The sequence below is a fragment of the Leopardus geoffroyi genome, chromosome D1 (assembly GCF_018350155.1).
Source record: "Leopardus geoffroyi isolate Oge1 chromosome D1, O.geoffroyi_Oge1_pat1.0, whole genome shotgun sequence".
NCBI classification, from domain to species: domain Eukaryota; kingdom Metazoa; phylum Chordata; class Mammalia; order Carnivora; family Felidae; genus Leopardus; species Leopardus geoffroyi.
In genome coordinates, this window is record NC_059329.1 from 82,209,261 (window position 1) to 82,225,055 (window position 15,795).

Consider the following 15,795-nt stretch of genomic DNA (forward strand, 5'->3'; position numbering starts at 1 on the left):
CCGCGCGCGCCGGGCCGGCCTATCCCGGCGGGCGCAGACCTCGCGTTGCCATGGCGACGCGTGGAGGCCGCGAGGGCTTTGTCCCCGCCTGCGGAGCGCCGCTTGCTGCGCCCGGGCCTCCCTCTGCCCGCCGCTGACGGCGTGCGGGCGCGTCCCTCGTTTGCTGTTCATGTAGTGCAAGAAATGTGCTGTCACTGAGCGAGGCAGAGCAAGAGGCGGAAGCCAAAACTACCGCCGTATACTTAACAGGTCAGGGTTTTAAGAATCAGTCATTTCTTGCCGCACACAGCCATATTTTATGGGGAGAGGAGAGCGAACTTTATCCAAGTTTCCAAGTGTATCCAAGCATGCTCTTTGAGGGCAATCTTCCGTTGTTTTGGGTAGCACCTCGTTTGCCTGACATCTTAAGGTAACTAGTGTGTCGGTGCATGTGAATTTTGAGGTCTTTTTGAAGCTTCTAATTTACAAGGGGCTGTGCTAAGCACTAAAGATAGAGTAAAAGCCCTGCCTTCACACGTTCCTCATTCTTTTGTGGTGTAGAATCATCGTATTAAAATATTATGTGATCTGCATTTTATGATTTTTTTTGGTGAGACCTCGGAAGGAGCACTGTCCTTTTCAGGTACTGGGAATAGGGATGAAGGTAGCAAGGAAGAAGTGGTAGACAATAAACCTGGATGCTTTGTTCGTGCTGACAAAACTGTGCACACTTGTAAATAAATATGGCTTTGGTCCAGCTCATGATGCATATTACTAGTAGAAATATCAGACTGAAAAGTGACAAAGGCTAAGATAGCACACAAAATTTGTTATTGACCAAAGAGTAATAGAAAATTTTTGATGAAATTTAGACCTGCAAAATTTGACACATGAGAATGAGGTTCGGCAGAAATAATAGCAACCAAGGGCAATTCACAAGGCAGTAGCTATAATTAATAAAGTATGACATGGTTGAAACTATTTTAGTGGAATGCTAATTTTTGTTAAGTTTGTTAACATTTTCAGTAAAAACAATGAAAATGGCAGAAAATTAGATCAATTTAACTGTGTAATATAGTCAATCAAGAAATAAAAAGGGCTTAGTGGAGTTTACATTCTGTACTTCTTGAGTTACTTCTGTTATTCAATATTGGCAGATCTGGTTAAGACTTTCATGAGAACCTCCCTAGAATCAGTAACAGCATTAAAAGGCCTCGGGCCACTTCAGGGCTTCATAGGAGGTAACAAGCTATTCCCAACATAATCTGACATCCCTGAAGCAGAGGAGGAAAAAAACATAAAAGTGTTAGTATGAAGGGGACCTGGATTTGAATCAGTGATTTTCTTCTTACTCATGAGATTCCCTTGAACAAGCTCTTTGGCTTTCCTAACTTACTCCTTTGTAACAGGGAGGTAACCTATCTCCCAGTCATTAGTGTGTCATTAATTCTCAAAGTTTCTGGCATAGGACCTGACAGAGAAAACGGAAAATGATAAATTGTGTCATTTAAACTCCCAAACTTTTCCACTTTGACCTCTTGGTATAGGAATCTAAAATGTCATACGTTTCTGCCTCCTCAAAATGTTTGACTAAGCAAATTATGTCCTTCCCTTGATGTCTTGAGAATCGTCATAATGACCATCTACTGCATTGTGCTGTAGCAACACTGGAGATAATGAACCAAAGAGATCCATGGCATTGGTGCTGGGGCTTGAACATAGTTGAGTCCTGTGGTCTCCTTTCTTACAGTGCCTTGTCATTACTGTGACTGAGAAGCCATAATCAAGTTTGGTAGAATTATATATACATGTATAAATAAGCTCAAAAGAAGGCCTCCCCCCCCCCCTTAAGTTTTTGGTAACTTCTCTACTTACTACTCATTTTCACTTTCGTGGTACAGTTGAGATAAATTTTTATTTTTTGCTGACTTTGTAACCTCGTACAAGAGTAACTTTTGCTTAAAAATCCCTATCTGACTTTGTTACAAAAATAACACCATTACCAGTTAGCCTTGTAGCAATAATTAGGCAAGTTTTAAAAATTTATCCCCGGACATACTGAAGTCTTTACAGATGAAACATGTCTTAGATTCACTTCAAAATAATCCAAGGGGTAGGGATGCCTGGATGGTTCGGTCCGTTAGACATCCAACTGTTGATTTCGGCTCAGGTCATGATCTTGCACTTAATGAGTTTGAGCCCCACTTCAGGCTCTGAGCTGACAGTGTGGAACCTGCTTGGGATTCTCTCTGTCCCTGTCTCGCTCTGCCCCTCCCCTGCTTACGCTCTCCATCTCTCTCAAAATAAGTAAATAGACGACAAGAAATAATCCAAGAGGCAGATGGATTAGAGCGAGTTAGTGCATGGGACGCAGATGAAACAAGATTTACCATGTGCTGTTGATAATTGCCACAGTTGGGTGATGGATACCTGGGGTGAAGGCTGAGGTGATGGGAAGGGTAATTATACTATTCTTTTTGTTATGGAAATTCCAGACACAAAGTTAAGTTTAAAACAAATGAACAAAATCAAAAGCCGATGTCTCACAGTAAGAATTGGGTACTGGTTTGGTTTCTTATCTGTTGTGTAGGATTTAGCTATTCACTTAAATTTCATCAAGTCCTCTATTTTCTCGTCTGTAAAATTAGGGCTCGATGATTGTGAATATTTATAGCTAAGCATTTGGGCAACTGACTACATTTGGTATCATGAAGGATTACTAATCATTTGCTTTTATTATTTAGTTTTTTAAAGTGATCTCTACATCCGGGATGCCTGGGTAGCTCAGTCCATTAAGCGTCCAACTCTTGGTTTCAGCTCAGGTCATGATCTTACCATTTGTGAGTTCAGTTCAAGCCCCACATCAGGCTCTGTGCTGACAGCATGGAGCTTCCCTGAGATTCTCTCTCTCCTCTCTCTCTACCCCTCCCTTACTCACACTGTGCCCCCCCCCAAAATAAATAAACATTAAAAAAAATTTTTTTTTAAAGTAATCTCTACATCCGAGGTGGTGGGGCTTGAATTTCCAACCCCGAGATGAAGAGTTGCACGCTCCACCAGCTAAGCTAGCTAGGAACCCCAATCATTTGCTTTTAAACAAAGACCTAATTAATGGTAGTCTCTTAAATTTCACAATTTGTTTTCCACGAGTTATCATTCAGACTCAAGATGCAATAGTGTTTCCCACTATATGTATAGCACAATCTACCACATAGTTGAGGTATCTGCTATTCTATGTTTTAAATGAAATGTGAAGTTTTCGGTAACTTGAATTTTGGAGAAAAAACACTTCTAGCTAGATTTTTTTCCAAGTTATGATTTAATATTTATCAGATGTGTAAATAAACAAACATGATAGCAACTTTAAAAACTTGTGAATAGTTGGCCTTACAAAATTACATCACACTGTAAATAAATCCCTCCCACATTTTATACAAACTACATGATTTTGATATACAAAGATTCTGTTTTTATTACACTGACAATGTACAACCAAGACTATTTACAAGGCAAAAAAAAAGTATATAAACCACAATTTAACATTCTGCTACTGGCAGCCACTACAGTTTAGGAGGTAGCTTTAATTAAACGAAATGAACAGAAGCCACATTTCCCAACTTGTGTTCTAAAAATAATTTACATAAGATAAAAATTCATTATATGCACATTATATACAGTTTAACTATTAAACTGCAAACTAGCTTAATGTTTTTTAGTATATCCTGAATAACTAATATGGCAGTGGGTTTGCTATTGATTTAGCATATGGTTCAAAAAACATTTATAACTTTAAGACTCCACATAGTGACATGTCAAAAGTTCATAGATAAGAATCAAGTAAAATTTTTAATTGTTAAAGACACAGGCCTAAGCTTTATTCTTTTTCTTAAATGACAGATTTGTTTTATCTCACAAGGACACAGTATCTGAACTGTAGCATAGGCTCTTTCGTATTTAAATCACAGTAAGGGGAACATGTATGGAAGCTACCATGTAACAGCACAGGTTCAGGAGAATCCAGCTCACTAAGAAATAATTATAAGTGCTTTGTGTCATAATTACTCCCAATTTCTTCCAACTTAATACAATAATTTACCATTGTTTATTTTCTGCGTAATTCAAACTATATGTAGATAACATACCAACAAAATTGGAAAATGTCGGTTCAGCCAATGAGACTAAGAAATGTTTTTTAACAAGAACATTCCACAGAGCCATCAAGTCCCTCAGATACTATTAAAATCCCATATCAGTTAGTAGTTTAGCCAAATCTACCAAACCCACACAACAATGAGTCCTTTACTTCTTCCTAGTGTGGTCACAAGACACTGAGGGCAAAATTACTGGGTTTGCACCACAGCGAAGCGTGAGCACTGAAAACACACGTTCAGCTATTCTTTTAAAATCTAACAGTTGTTAATATTGTTTTAAAAACATCTTCAGGTTTTAGGTTTATAAATCACTTAAACAGAATTTATGATTCTGTTGTGTGAAAGATGGGACCAGAAAATGCAATCAGGCGATGCCTACTCTTCTGTTCTCACAGTTTTACCTGGGAGACAATCCCTTTTTTGGCCCTGCAGTTAAGTTGTCCTGAGATTAATGATGAACCATTAGGTAAAATTAGCAAGACTTTTTCTTAGCTACATAAAATCACATTTTAAAATATTCTTAAAAAAATATTAACAGCTGTTGCTCACCTTGTGCTTAGTTCAGAAATCGGTATAAATCTGCTTCTCATGGATCAGGAAAACCTAACATGATATTGCTATGATATACATAAAATTTTTCAAGTTATAAACTTGTTCCAAATAGACCACACATTGCTTGCACGTTGCATTTTCCATCGACTGAGAGGTTAGGCACTTGTTCCTTGAGAACGTCTGGCTTCAGAAATCAACTGCCCCCCTTCTCCTCCTTCTAAGTGACACACCAGGCAGTGATCCCAGAAGTGCTTCCCAGATGAAAGGTCAGACCAGGGTTCTTCTCTAAATGCTGTGATTTTGGTTGATGGGGGAAACAGTTACAAACACACCAGTTCAGTCTTTGACTCTCGGTAGATTGTAAGCATAGCGCACCAAAGGGAATCCTCGACTCTGATAGAAGCAGGCTCGTCCGCAGGCCTGCACCTGGTCCGAACTGTCCGAGACGAAGGAATCCTCTTCGTCTGCATAATCAGAGTGGGCGGATTGCGTGCCACAGTCGGACCAGTAGCTGTCCGGTCTTTGGCAAGAACCCACCGCCAATGCAGGACAGCTGTGTGATTTTATTAAGTGTTTGCAGGACACTGGCTTTGTCAAAAGAAAGGACTCACAGCAGTCACACACGGCCAGGTTACCCTGCAAATGCGAGTACATGCCACAGTCATAGTAGAAATCCTGTTCCACGCAGCCAGCCTGGCTACCGATGGACACTGACACCGATCCGCTCTTCTTGGTAATGTGTCGCTTCAGTGACTTCCAGTCGTCTTTAAACTTTGGGTTGAAGAACACATAGAGGACTGGATTCAGGCAAGCGGGCAACGGGAAGAAGATCAGAGTGACAGACTTCATAATTTCAGGGCTGATGGAGACCGCAGTGATCAACGGCGCAAAGGAGAAAAACGCAACGGGGCAAAAAAAGATGCAGTTGGTGAAGATGAGCCAGGCAACGTGCTTAATCATGCTAGAATGTGCGTTCTCTGAAAGGTCCTCCTTTTCCAAGTTGCAGTACAGTTTTGTGTAGACGATGGCCATTAATAAAAACGCCAGGGAGTTTAACAACACTAAGGTTACAGTGAATCCTAGAGATGGCGTTTCTCCCGTGGGGAATGGCAAGCAGAGGGGTGAGGCAGAATACTCCCCGCTGTGGAAAAGTGGAAAACAGCCTGCCACTGCAGCTCCCAGAAAAGCAAGAAGGGCAGCAGCCCGGAAGTGCTTGAGACGACGGCTTTTCCCGTTTTTCATGACATCTTTTGCAGATAAGCTTCTTTCGACAGCTGCCAGCATTAATAGAAATATGGCACTTTCGGAGGAGAAAATTGCAAGAAACCCGGCTATCCTGCACCCATTGCCAATCTCCCACCAAATGCCAAATTCAGCAAATCTGCCCCAGGACACGGCGTCCAGAAAAGTTAAGATGCCAGTGTAAGCTCCCATGAATAAGTTGGATACAGAAATGAGGCCTATGAACAGTTTGGAGGAAGGCAGTGATGTACAAGATGCAAATGTGGTTAAAATGACCAGCAGGTTGAAAAACACTGCAACCAGGAAAATGAACCACACGGTAAGACGGATCATCCAACTTCCCAGTAAGTACTCGCAGGGCTTAAAGGCACCTAAAACAAGAGAGAGAAATAAAAGACAATTTAGAAAGCACCATATTCCTGTACGCTCTGGACTGCAAGAAAAATAAGGATGGTTAATCTAGCATAATTAAATCTGCTGCTATAACTGAATTGAACCAAACTGAAAAGATGACTATTTCTTAGATATTTTAGTCACTGGACTAGGCTATTTTAAAAATAACTGATTTGGGGGTGCCTGGGTAGCTCAGTCAGTAAGCATCAGACTCTTGGTTTTGGCTCAGGTCATGATCTCAGGTTCGTGGGGTTGAGCCCTGCATTGGGCTCTGTGCTGGCAATGCGGACACGGCTTGGAATTCTCTCTCTCCTTCTCTCTCTCAAAATAAATAAATAAAGCTAAAAAATAATAAAATTACTATGAGGCATATTTTAAAATTTTTAAATAAAAATAACTGACTTTAATTTCTTTTATTAAATATTTGGTAAAGTCATACCAAATGCATATATATGCATATATATATATATATATATATATATATATATATATATATATAGGATGGTGCCTCATATATGATAAGTACTTGATACACTGAAGGCTTGGAATTAGATAAACTAGGGCTTTAATATGGGGTTCATAACTTGCTACTCTTCCTTAAGAAAGCAACTTAAACCTCTATAAATTTCATTTTCTCACTTGTGGACAATAATGCCTATTTTATAGCATTGTGTAGCTTAAATAAAATTACATCCATGAGATACGCAAGAAAGTTACTAGGTACAGAGGTGGACTTCTATAAATACTAGGTCCTTTTCTTTTCTTTCTTTTTTTTTTTTAATATTTATTTATTTCTGAGAGAGAGAGAAACAGCACAAGTGGGAGAGGGGCAGAGAGAGAGGGAGACACAGAATCTGAAGCAGGCTCCAGGCTCTAAGCTGTCAGCACACAGCCCAATGCGGGGCTACAACTCACGAACCGTGAGATCACGACCTGAGCTTAAGTCAGCCGCTTAAGCAACTGAGCCACCCAGGTGCCCCTAGGTCCTTTTCTTCCTCCTTCCCAGTCCCAATACAGCTTTTAGAAATTATGTATGTGTATGTATGTACATGTATATATGTGGCTTTCAAGGGCAATCTGATGAAGCAGATTAAAATAGGTATAATTATACCCACTTTCCATCCAGAGAAATTGAGACGTCAAAGTGTTCAACAGACCTGACAAAAGTTATTCAATAAGACAATAAATAGAGTGAGGGCAAAACCACACTGATGTTAGCTATTCATACAAAGCCACATCCAATAAAACCCTGTGAAATTTAAACTAGAATTGCAAGAACTAATTTAGTAACTAAATTGTATGTACTTTGACGGGCTAGTTATGTCACAAATGACAACTATTTTATTTTAAAATTAGTAAAGGAAAACTAAATTTTGTTTACAAAGCTCAAGAAAACTATGTATTACAATTGCCTAAAACACATGTTCTGATGTATCTTTCTGAACTGTCATGAACTTTGATACATCCCACATTTTAAATTGCTGAGACATTCACAGACCTTACAAGCCAGCTCAGCAACATTTATATCTATCTGACTTCCAAATATCACAAGAAACTTAAAAAAATTTTTATCCTCCCCCCCCCCCACCCCCTTAGGAAATGTTAGGAGGAAGATTCCACCTTTATCTCTGTATCTGAACTCATCTTCCTTCAAGGAAGAAGGAGTAGCTCATCTGACCTGAGAGAACAGGACTTCCTTTTGGAAGTGTCTGGTAGGTGGAGATACTCTCCCCTGGGAAGCAGGCTCCACCCAGTCACTGTCTGAAAACCGGCTGCCTCCTCCAGTTCTGACAGATGGATCCCACTCTCTGCTACTCCCTGCTTCTGCGTGAGCACACGGGGGTCTGTGTTTTACTACAGCTGAGTGGGGAGTCAAGCCCGCAGTGTAACTCTACCGCAGTGGGGGGAGTGGGGAGGAATCTTAGACCAACTTTCTTCCTGGCTAAGGTTTATTAAATTCAGTGTAGAGGAAATGGAATCCCTGCCTGTTCAGGTCTAGTCTCCTCTTTAACAAAGCTGTTCCCTTCTCATTGGGTTGTCAGTTCCTTATGCACATTCTCTAATACAAGAACCCCAATCAGGCCAGTGAGCAAGCTCCACCCTCTTAACTTCCAACAATTAATTCAGAACCTAGATAATATACACTGCCTACGCTGAAATGATTCTTGCCAATTCCATTTGCTCATCTGGTCACTTTAAGCTCATTCTCAACACAGGCACTGTGCTAAGTATTAAAAGAATACATACACAGCCCCTTAAAAAGCTCACAATTCAGCAGTCATCATTAGAAAGTCCATAATACTTTTGATTCTGAGTTATAAACTCAATATTCAGATCATCCCATGTTATTATATTAAAAAAAATTCTACTTCATAGCACACCAGTTAGCCAATTATTTATTTTTTTCTTTTACAGTAAAATTCCAAATCTATCTTCCCTGATAGATGAGGCAGAGTCCAACATTATGGTCACAACCAAATATGTGGTCTCATTTTAGTAACTTTCCCAAGTCCACTAAAGTTCAATGAAATAAAGTAGAAAGAAAAGGAAAATCAAAGTTGCATTAAAAAAAAAAAAAAAGGTAACACTAAAAATCCTTGCAGATCAGTAAGTCCTAGAACTGGTCGCTAGAGTTAAAGAAGCATCCAGAAAGTGCTTCTTGATTTTGCATGCGCATAACCCTCCAGGGAACTAGGTAACACGGAGACTCTGAGTCAATAAGTCTGGGACAGAGATTCTGCAAGGGACGCCTAAGCTCCTGGTATGCAGACCACCGCTTGAGGCAGAAGGCCTTGTGAGATCATCTAGCACCACTCCTGTTACAAAAAATCACATCCCGCCCCCAAGTTTTAGTTCTATGCCTAATGTTTATTTAGAGCAAGACACTACAGCAAAATGTGTTGGGCATACCTGTGGAGGGCGTACAGTGGATAATTATTTGACTGTGTTCTTCATTCTCTGCACTGCTCGTGACACCCGCTGCACCCGTGGGACCTGAAAAGATAACGTAAACTGCTTAATTCCAGTTTTATGCAGTTCAAAAGAACCATACTTTCCTGCAATCTTCTCTCTTGTACATGAGTTGAGTTCAGCTTCCATGAGGCTTAATAACATACTAAAGATGCAAGTAACACAGTCTATGCCGTTTCCTCACATATTTCCTATTTATTCTTCAAAAATGATTACAATAACAGAGACTTGAATTAATGCCATAAAGCACATTCTATTTTTTTTTTCTTTTTTTTTTTTCAAAGTTTATTTATTTTTGGGACAGAGAGAGAGCATGAACGGGGGAGGGTCAGAGAGAGAGGGAGACACAGAATCGGAAACAGGCTCCAGGCTCTGAGCCATCAGCCCAGAGCCCGACGCGGGGCTCGAACTCCCGGACCGCGAGATCGTGACCTGGCTGAAGTCGGACGCTTAACCGACTGCGCCACCCAGGCGCCCCAAAGCACATTCTATTTTAAAAAGTACGTGCACTCGCCTTTATCCTTTGCCACACTGTGGTCCTGGAGGCTGGTATCTTCCATGTTTGAATGTGCATAAGAGTCACAACCCCAAAATGCACAGCACTGATAAGCATATGGTACTGATAAAGACCTGGAGAAAATTGCAAAATCTACATTGAAGAACAACTTCACAGACATGCTTTTGTTTTGTAAAAAGTATTTCAATGTTTAAGTGCCCTAGGAGTCAGACCTGACTGTCACATGCTTTAAAAACTGGTCATTAGCCTCTCTGGGCCTCAGTTTCCTCATCTGAGAAAAGAACTCGGGTAGGTGACACCATGAATTTCTCTTTTCATATAAGATGTGCTTTTAAAAGCTGAATTTAAAACAAATCATATTTACAATTTAGGAGTAATACCGCAATTTAAAGTGAAATCTTATCAGACTCCCTTTATACGTGAATTTACCATGCTTAATTTATCATAGGATACTGGTAGTTTCATTTCATATTAATGTCCCAGATCATTTGCGACTTTACACCATTAAATGAATTTACTTTGTTCACATAAGTATAATAAAAATATTTATTTTCTTCTCCCACAGTAATATCCCCAAGCCTTGTCTCTACTATATCAAATATCTCTATGAAGTATTACACTACTGTATCAATATTCTGTAGGTTCACACTTATGTGGTTCTCCCCACATTGTTCATGACAAATCTACTGTATAAAAAACCAGTCTGATGAATGGCTACATTATCTCCTGACAGCCTCAAGGGCTGGAAATTCATGTTCTCAAAAACTAAGGCGTAATGCTCATGTTCTATTTTTTTTTTTTTTTTTTTTTTTTTACCAAATTTGTGAGGACTGAGGTAGAAAATACTCTTAACTTACAGCCTCCCAGAAAATCTGGGAACCACAGCCCAAAACTAGCCTACTCTATATTTTAGGGGCGCACCATAACCCCAACAAAAAAGAAAAATAAGCAAAAACACACCTGAGATTAACAAAATCTTTTGCTGCTAGGGCTTCTTGTAGCTTGAAGTTGCCAACAAGTTTCAGTTGATTTAGCCCATTCAGGCCTTCCGTAGGAAATGAAGTTAATTCGTTGAAGCTTACATCTCTAAAATGTGAATGAGACTTTTAAATTAACTCCGAAGATGCAAATGACACAAAAACCTCTGTACATGTGTAAACATCATAAATACTAGAGCTCTAAGAGGAAGTTCAGGCATGCCGAAACAATAGTTCTGGCATTCATCTTGCCTTCCTAGAAGGTGTCACTATATCACTGCAGCTTTAGCATTTATACAAGGGAGCAACTAAACAGAAAAAAATATTTTGATAGGACAATGCCAAAACACAAGTTTCTGTAGACTATTACTTTCAGGACATTACTGCATAAAATCATCAACTTACAGGTTAGTTATTGACCCAAGCTTGGCAAAAGCTCTGCTGTGAATTTCATGGATCAGGTTTCTACTCAGATCTCTGCAATTATAAGAATAACATGTTAATCTTTTCAAATAAATTCAAACTGCAGTTACTCTGACTATACTTCGGAATTTGAGGTAGTCACAGTATCCCTGATAAGATAATAAATCTTATTAATCTCGCCCAACAACTCCATGTTTATGTTGAATTCTTCTCCTTCACAAAAATCTATTTCTTGGAATGGGTTCCACGGAGCAATAATTCTAGTTGGCACCTGTTTCAAAACAGTTGTGAATTTTCTCCACCTTATCCTTCTGGTACCAGTTCAAAAATATAAATGATATGATATAACCTTTGGAACTATTAAGTAGGTGAGGAAAAACTCAGCTCCTGACAAAGCTGAAAATAAAAACAGGTTTCATACTATTTGCTTTCTCAAAGGTCAGTGATAAGGCCCTGAGGGAAGACAAATAATCAATATGTCAACAAGAGCATTCCAGAAGGGCTTCAGATATCATTCTTTCCCAAGCAGGAAATAAAAATCATATCAACACCAGAGCTGTACTGTATTCAGAAACACACCCTGAGAAATTCTGATATCGCAGAATTAATAAAACAAATAATCTGCAACCACACTTAAACTGAGCATTAAGGGAAACTTAAAGACATCTCCCAGATAACAGGACAATTCGGCAAACTTGATTTCGAATCAAAAAAAGGCCAGCTTTTCACTGTTGTCGCTTATCGGTGCTCTACAAGTGACTGCAGCTAGGAGCCAGATCCCTTCCTCGCTACTGCCCAGACCCACACACAGTAAGACTGTCAGCCACAAGAAAAGATCCCAATCTCTAATAAAATACTTTGTAGTAGAAATTATTTTCTATTTCTTACTGGGATCTACTGGAAGACAGGAATCAATATATGTAATTTCACTTCGCCTTCAATTTTTCAAATTTGTTCTGTATTTTAAAAATATTCACTATTTTAGCATATTGTGTTCTGCACTAATGTTCTATAAATACAGGGACAAGGCCTGTCTTAGCCACCTCTATATCACCAACTGCTTAATGGAAAACTTGGCACAAATATACACTCAACTACAAATATACTTTTCAAATGAGTGCGTCTGTTGCACATTAGCTATATTTGTTATGATATATACCCCAGTGTGAGGGTCTGCAAATTTTTCCTATAGAGGGCCAAGTAGTAAATATTTTCACCTCTAGGTCATATGTTCTCTACTCCAACTCTTCAACTCTGCCATCGTATGGTTAAAGCAGTTTTAGACAACATTTAAAAGAGCATGGCTGTGTTCCAATAAAACTTAATTTACAAAAACAGAAGGCAGGCTGGACCCGGCCCACAGGCTATAGTTTGCCTACCCGCTGCTCTAATGGATTGGCAAACCTCATCACTGTGACTAGGAAACCAACAAGCTCCATCTCTCAGGTTGTATACATTATACCATTTCACTTACCAATGTACAACAGCATAAATCAGCTAAGGCAAAAAATACTGAAAGTTAGATTATTTATAAAGTACCACGTGGTAAAATTTGAACAACATTTACACATAACAAACCACATCTTTAAGTATATCTATCATGGGAATTATAATGATAGATTAATTTATAACTTGACAAAAATTTTAGTTGTTTCTAATAATCAAAGAGAAACTTACAGAATCCTCAGAGATATCAGGCCTTGAAAAGTACCTTCTTTTATTTGGTGGATCTGATTACGTTGCAAAGAACTAAGGAAAAAAAAAATGAAGGAAAAAAGAAAAATTATTTTCAATTTTGAAAGATAACATTTCTTAAACTTTGTCTAAGTTTAAATACTCATTCATAAATAACCTTGATTTTGGTGAAAGTAAGAGAACTGCCATTTCCTCATCAATAACATGAAAGGGTTAGACTAATTGGTATTCCATCCCAATTTATGCTGGGAGTTAATGTACACTAGCTAAATTCCTTATCAACCCCATTCAGGAGAGCAGGAAGACAACATGGTAAAAAAGGACCCAAGACAGTACAACCATACCAAGTACCATGGAGAGAAGGCTACAGGAAAGGTAAAGAAAGGGATCAGTGACGGGAGAATTAGTGCCTTCCTCTCCCCATCTCCCAACCAAATTCCATCAAAACTTATAGGTACACAGTAGGTATCTGGGTTTGATTTCCCTCAACAACCAGGAACAGTTTTTGTTTGTTTGTTTTTGTGTGTGTAGACAGCCCTCCCGCTGTACTGTCTCATAGAATGCCTGGTAAGTACCTAATAAATGCTGGTTGTATGGCCACAACTAGTACAATATGACATTTATTCACAGGGATACCTGATTATATGCATTTATTTCTTTAATATTTCTAATTTCCTGATGGTAAAGCCATTATTTAAAATAGGAAATGTTCAATGAATCAACCATAAACCACAGCAAAAAGAGTAAGTTCAAGACCAACTTACATTTCTTCCAGAGCATGGCAACCATTAAAGCTTGGAAGGTCTTTTATATTGTTGTAAGACAAGTCCCTTAAAACAATGAAAATTAACAAATTAATTCTGTATTATCAGAATACTAAATTAAAAGAGCTGTACTCAGTATTGAAAACAGCACTAAGATCTGTAATAAAGACAGATGCCTGAAAAAAAATCATCTATTTTTTTTCTAAGACTTGTAAGTTTCTAGAGTGATATAACATGCTTAAGATTGCAAACCTGAAGTATATAATGTTGAGTACAGACAATATAAAATATATTAAAAACACTTAAAAATGTTTAAAAATTTTAAAATAAAACTATTAAAAACATTAAGCATATAAAATATACAGATATGGAAAATATATCAAAATTATGTCTAAGTGGTGGATTTATGTGGTTTTTAATTTATATTTTTATAATTTTGTTTATACCATACATAATTTCTATGTTAATTATAAAGCTTTAAGGAGTGGTATGCATAACTCACATTTTCAAAAAAATGTATATTAAACCAAATATAGGGACTCGTTAACTCTCACTTAATCCCACTGCAGTGTTTCCTCCATAGTGATCACTGTGCTTGATATTCCGTGACATGATTTAATGATTTGTTTAATCAATCAGTCACTTATTTTGTTACTATCTCTCTCCCCTGAATACTTATTAACAACTTAGTAACTTAATTGTTTGCTCTTATGACATTTTTACTTCCTTACTTTCCAGGGTAGTTGAAATTTTTTGGAAAGCTCCATGCTTAATTGGTTCCTGATCCAAGAAAGATTTGGGCTCTGCTTAAGTTCTGGATAAAACAGAAAGAGGTGGAGAGCTGACAGTCCCAGGGCATCTAGAATTAAGGGCAAGAAAGCCCAGATAAGAAAAATACAAGGAAGAGACTAGTCTGGTTTTACTTTGTTCAAAGTCACAAGATGTATGACATATACATAACCCTAAAAACCAAATTGAAATAAACATTACCTACCCTTGGGTCACTAAAACACCTGCTCATTTCCATAAAGGGAACAAATAAGACATAATTCTACCTTAAAATCAGCTAATGAAAATAGCGGACCAAAAATAAAACTCAATATACGTGAAGTACATAAAAGAAAAAGTATATGAAGGGAAGAGGGACCCAACTTACAAAGTCCTAAGCATCTTTTGTTCTTGGCACAAATTACTGGATATGCTGCTTATCTTCGTGCCTGTCAAGGTCCTGTGGAAAACATTGTTCATCTAAGAAATGGAATCGTTCAAGTTCAGATGGTAAACAAAATGCTATTCTCGCATAGAAAAAGAAACATTTTTTTCACATATTTGCATATGAACTAGAGTCTCTGTATCCCACTGCCTACTTACTCCTTAAAGTCAGGCATGTGGGAAGATGGATTAGGCCTCAGATGGATTAAGCCTCTGTTACGGATCTCATTTTCATAGTCAGGCAGAAAAGCTTGTGACAGGAGATGTTTATATTGTCCAGACGTCAAGCCTGATTTCTCACGTGGACCAACAGAAAAACACTTATCCATAGTTCCCGCCTGACTACAATCACCTGCAACACCACCTCACCCCCAAAACATGTGAAGCTACCTTGGCATCCTGCCCCCAAACCTGGTTTCTGTGTTTTCGGGCAACCTGACTCACTGTTATGAATGAAATGTTCTCTTCCTCCCTCCCTTCCCATGTTCCCATCTGCAGTCAGTCCCAATTCCTGTGCTTCCTTCCTTTTTCGTGTCTCCAGCATCTGACCCTCTCTTCATTTTTATTAGCACTATCGAATCACATGTGAAATGAAGCAGATGGAGGTGGAGAAATCTCAGTCCACATGGAGGAATGCCAGCGGTGTTAAATGCACTCATTTAGCAAGGGGATTATACCCATGGCCTCCTTGCGGTTCTTCCCAGTTCTAGTCTCTCTTACCCTCCTCATATCACCTGATACAACATACTCGATATATCCAAACTACCTTAACAAGTCAAGTTTAACCCTGAGCCCAGTGCTTCCCAACCTCTTTTTTCTTTTATTTTGGCACATTGGAAAATCGTAACATTTACGTGAGGCTCCTTGTGGCTGGAGGCCTTTAGCAGCCTCAGGCTCCTCTTGGCTGTCTGGAGAGCTGG

General features: G+C 38.8%; 1 protein-coding gene and 1 long non-coding RNA gene across 2 annotated transcripts in view; one reads left to right on the plus strand and one right to left on the minus strand.

Annotated features, from left to right (window-relative positions):
* Nucleotides 1-14,510, plus strand: LOC123601521. The gene is made up of 3 exons (XR_006714147.1): nt 1-249; nt 13,192-13,274; nt 14,402-14,510. It is a non-coding gene; the product is annotated as an uncharacterized LOC123601521 (long non-coding RNA).
* Nucleotides 3,276-15,795, minus strand: part of LGR4 (leucine rich repeat containing G protein-coupled receptor 4) — a 103,004-nt gene continuing 90,484 nt past the window's right edge. The window contains exons 11-18 of the mRNA XM_045484818.1: nt 14,820-14,891; nt 13,664-13,729; nt 12,882-12,953; nt 11,187-11,258; nt 10,765-10,890; nt 9,802-9,917; nt 9,228-9,311; nt 3,276-6,295 (exon numbers count right to left, since the gene is read on the minus strand). Coding sequence (XP_045340774.1) covers nt 5,019-6,295; nt 9,228-9,311; nt 9,802-9,917; nt 10,765-10,890; nt 11,187-11,258; nt 12,882-12,953; nt 13,664-13,729; nt 14,820-14,891 — 1,885 coding nt within the window. The 3' untranslated portion in view covers nt 3,276-5,018. The remainder of the gene's footprint in view (nt 6,296-9,227; nt 9,312-9,801; nt 9,918-10,764; nt 10,891-11,186; nt 11,259-12,881; nt 12,954-13,663; nt 13,730-14,819; nt 14,892-15,795) is intronic.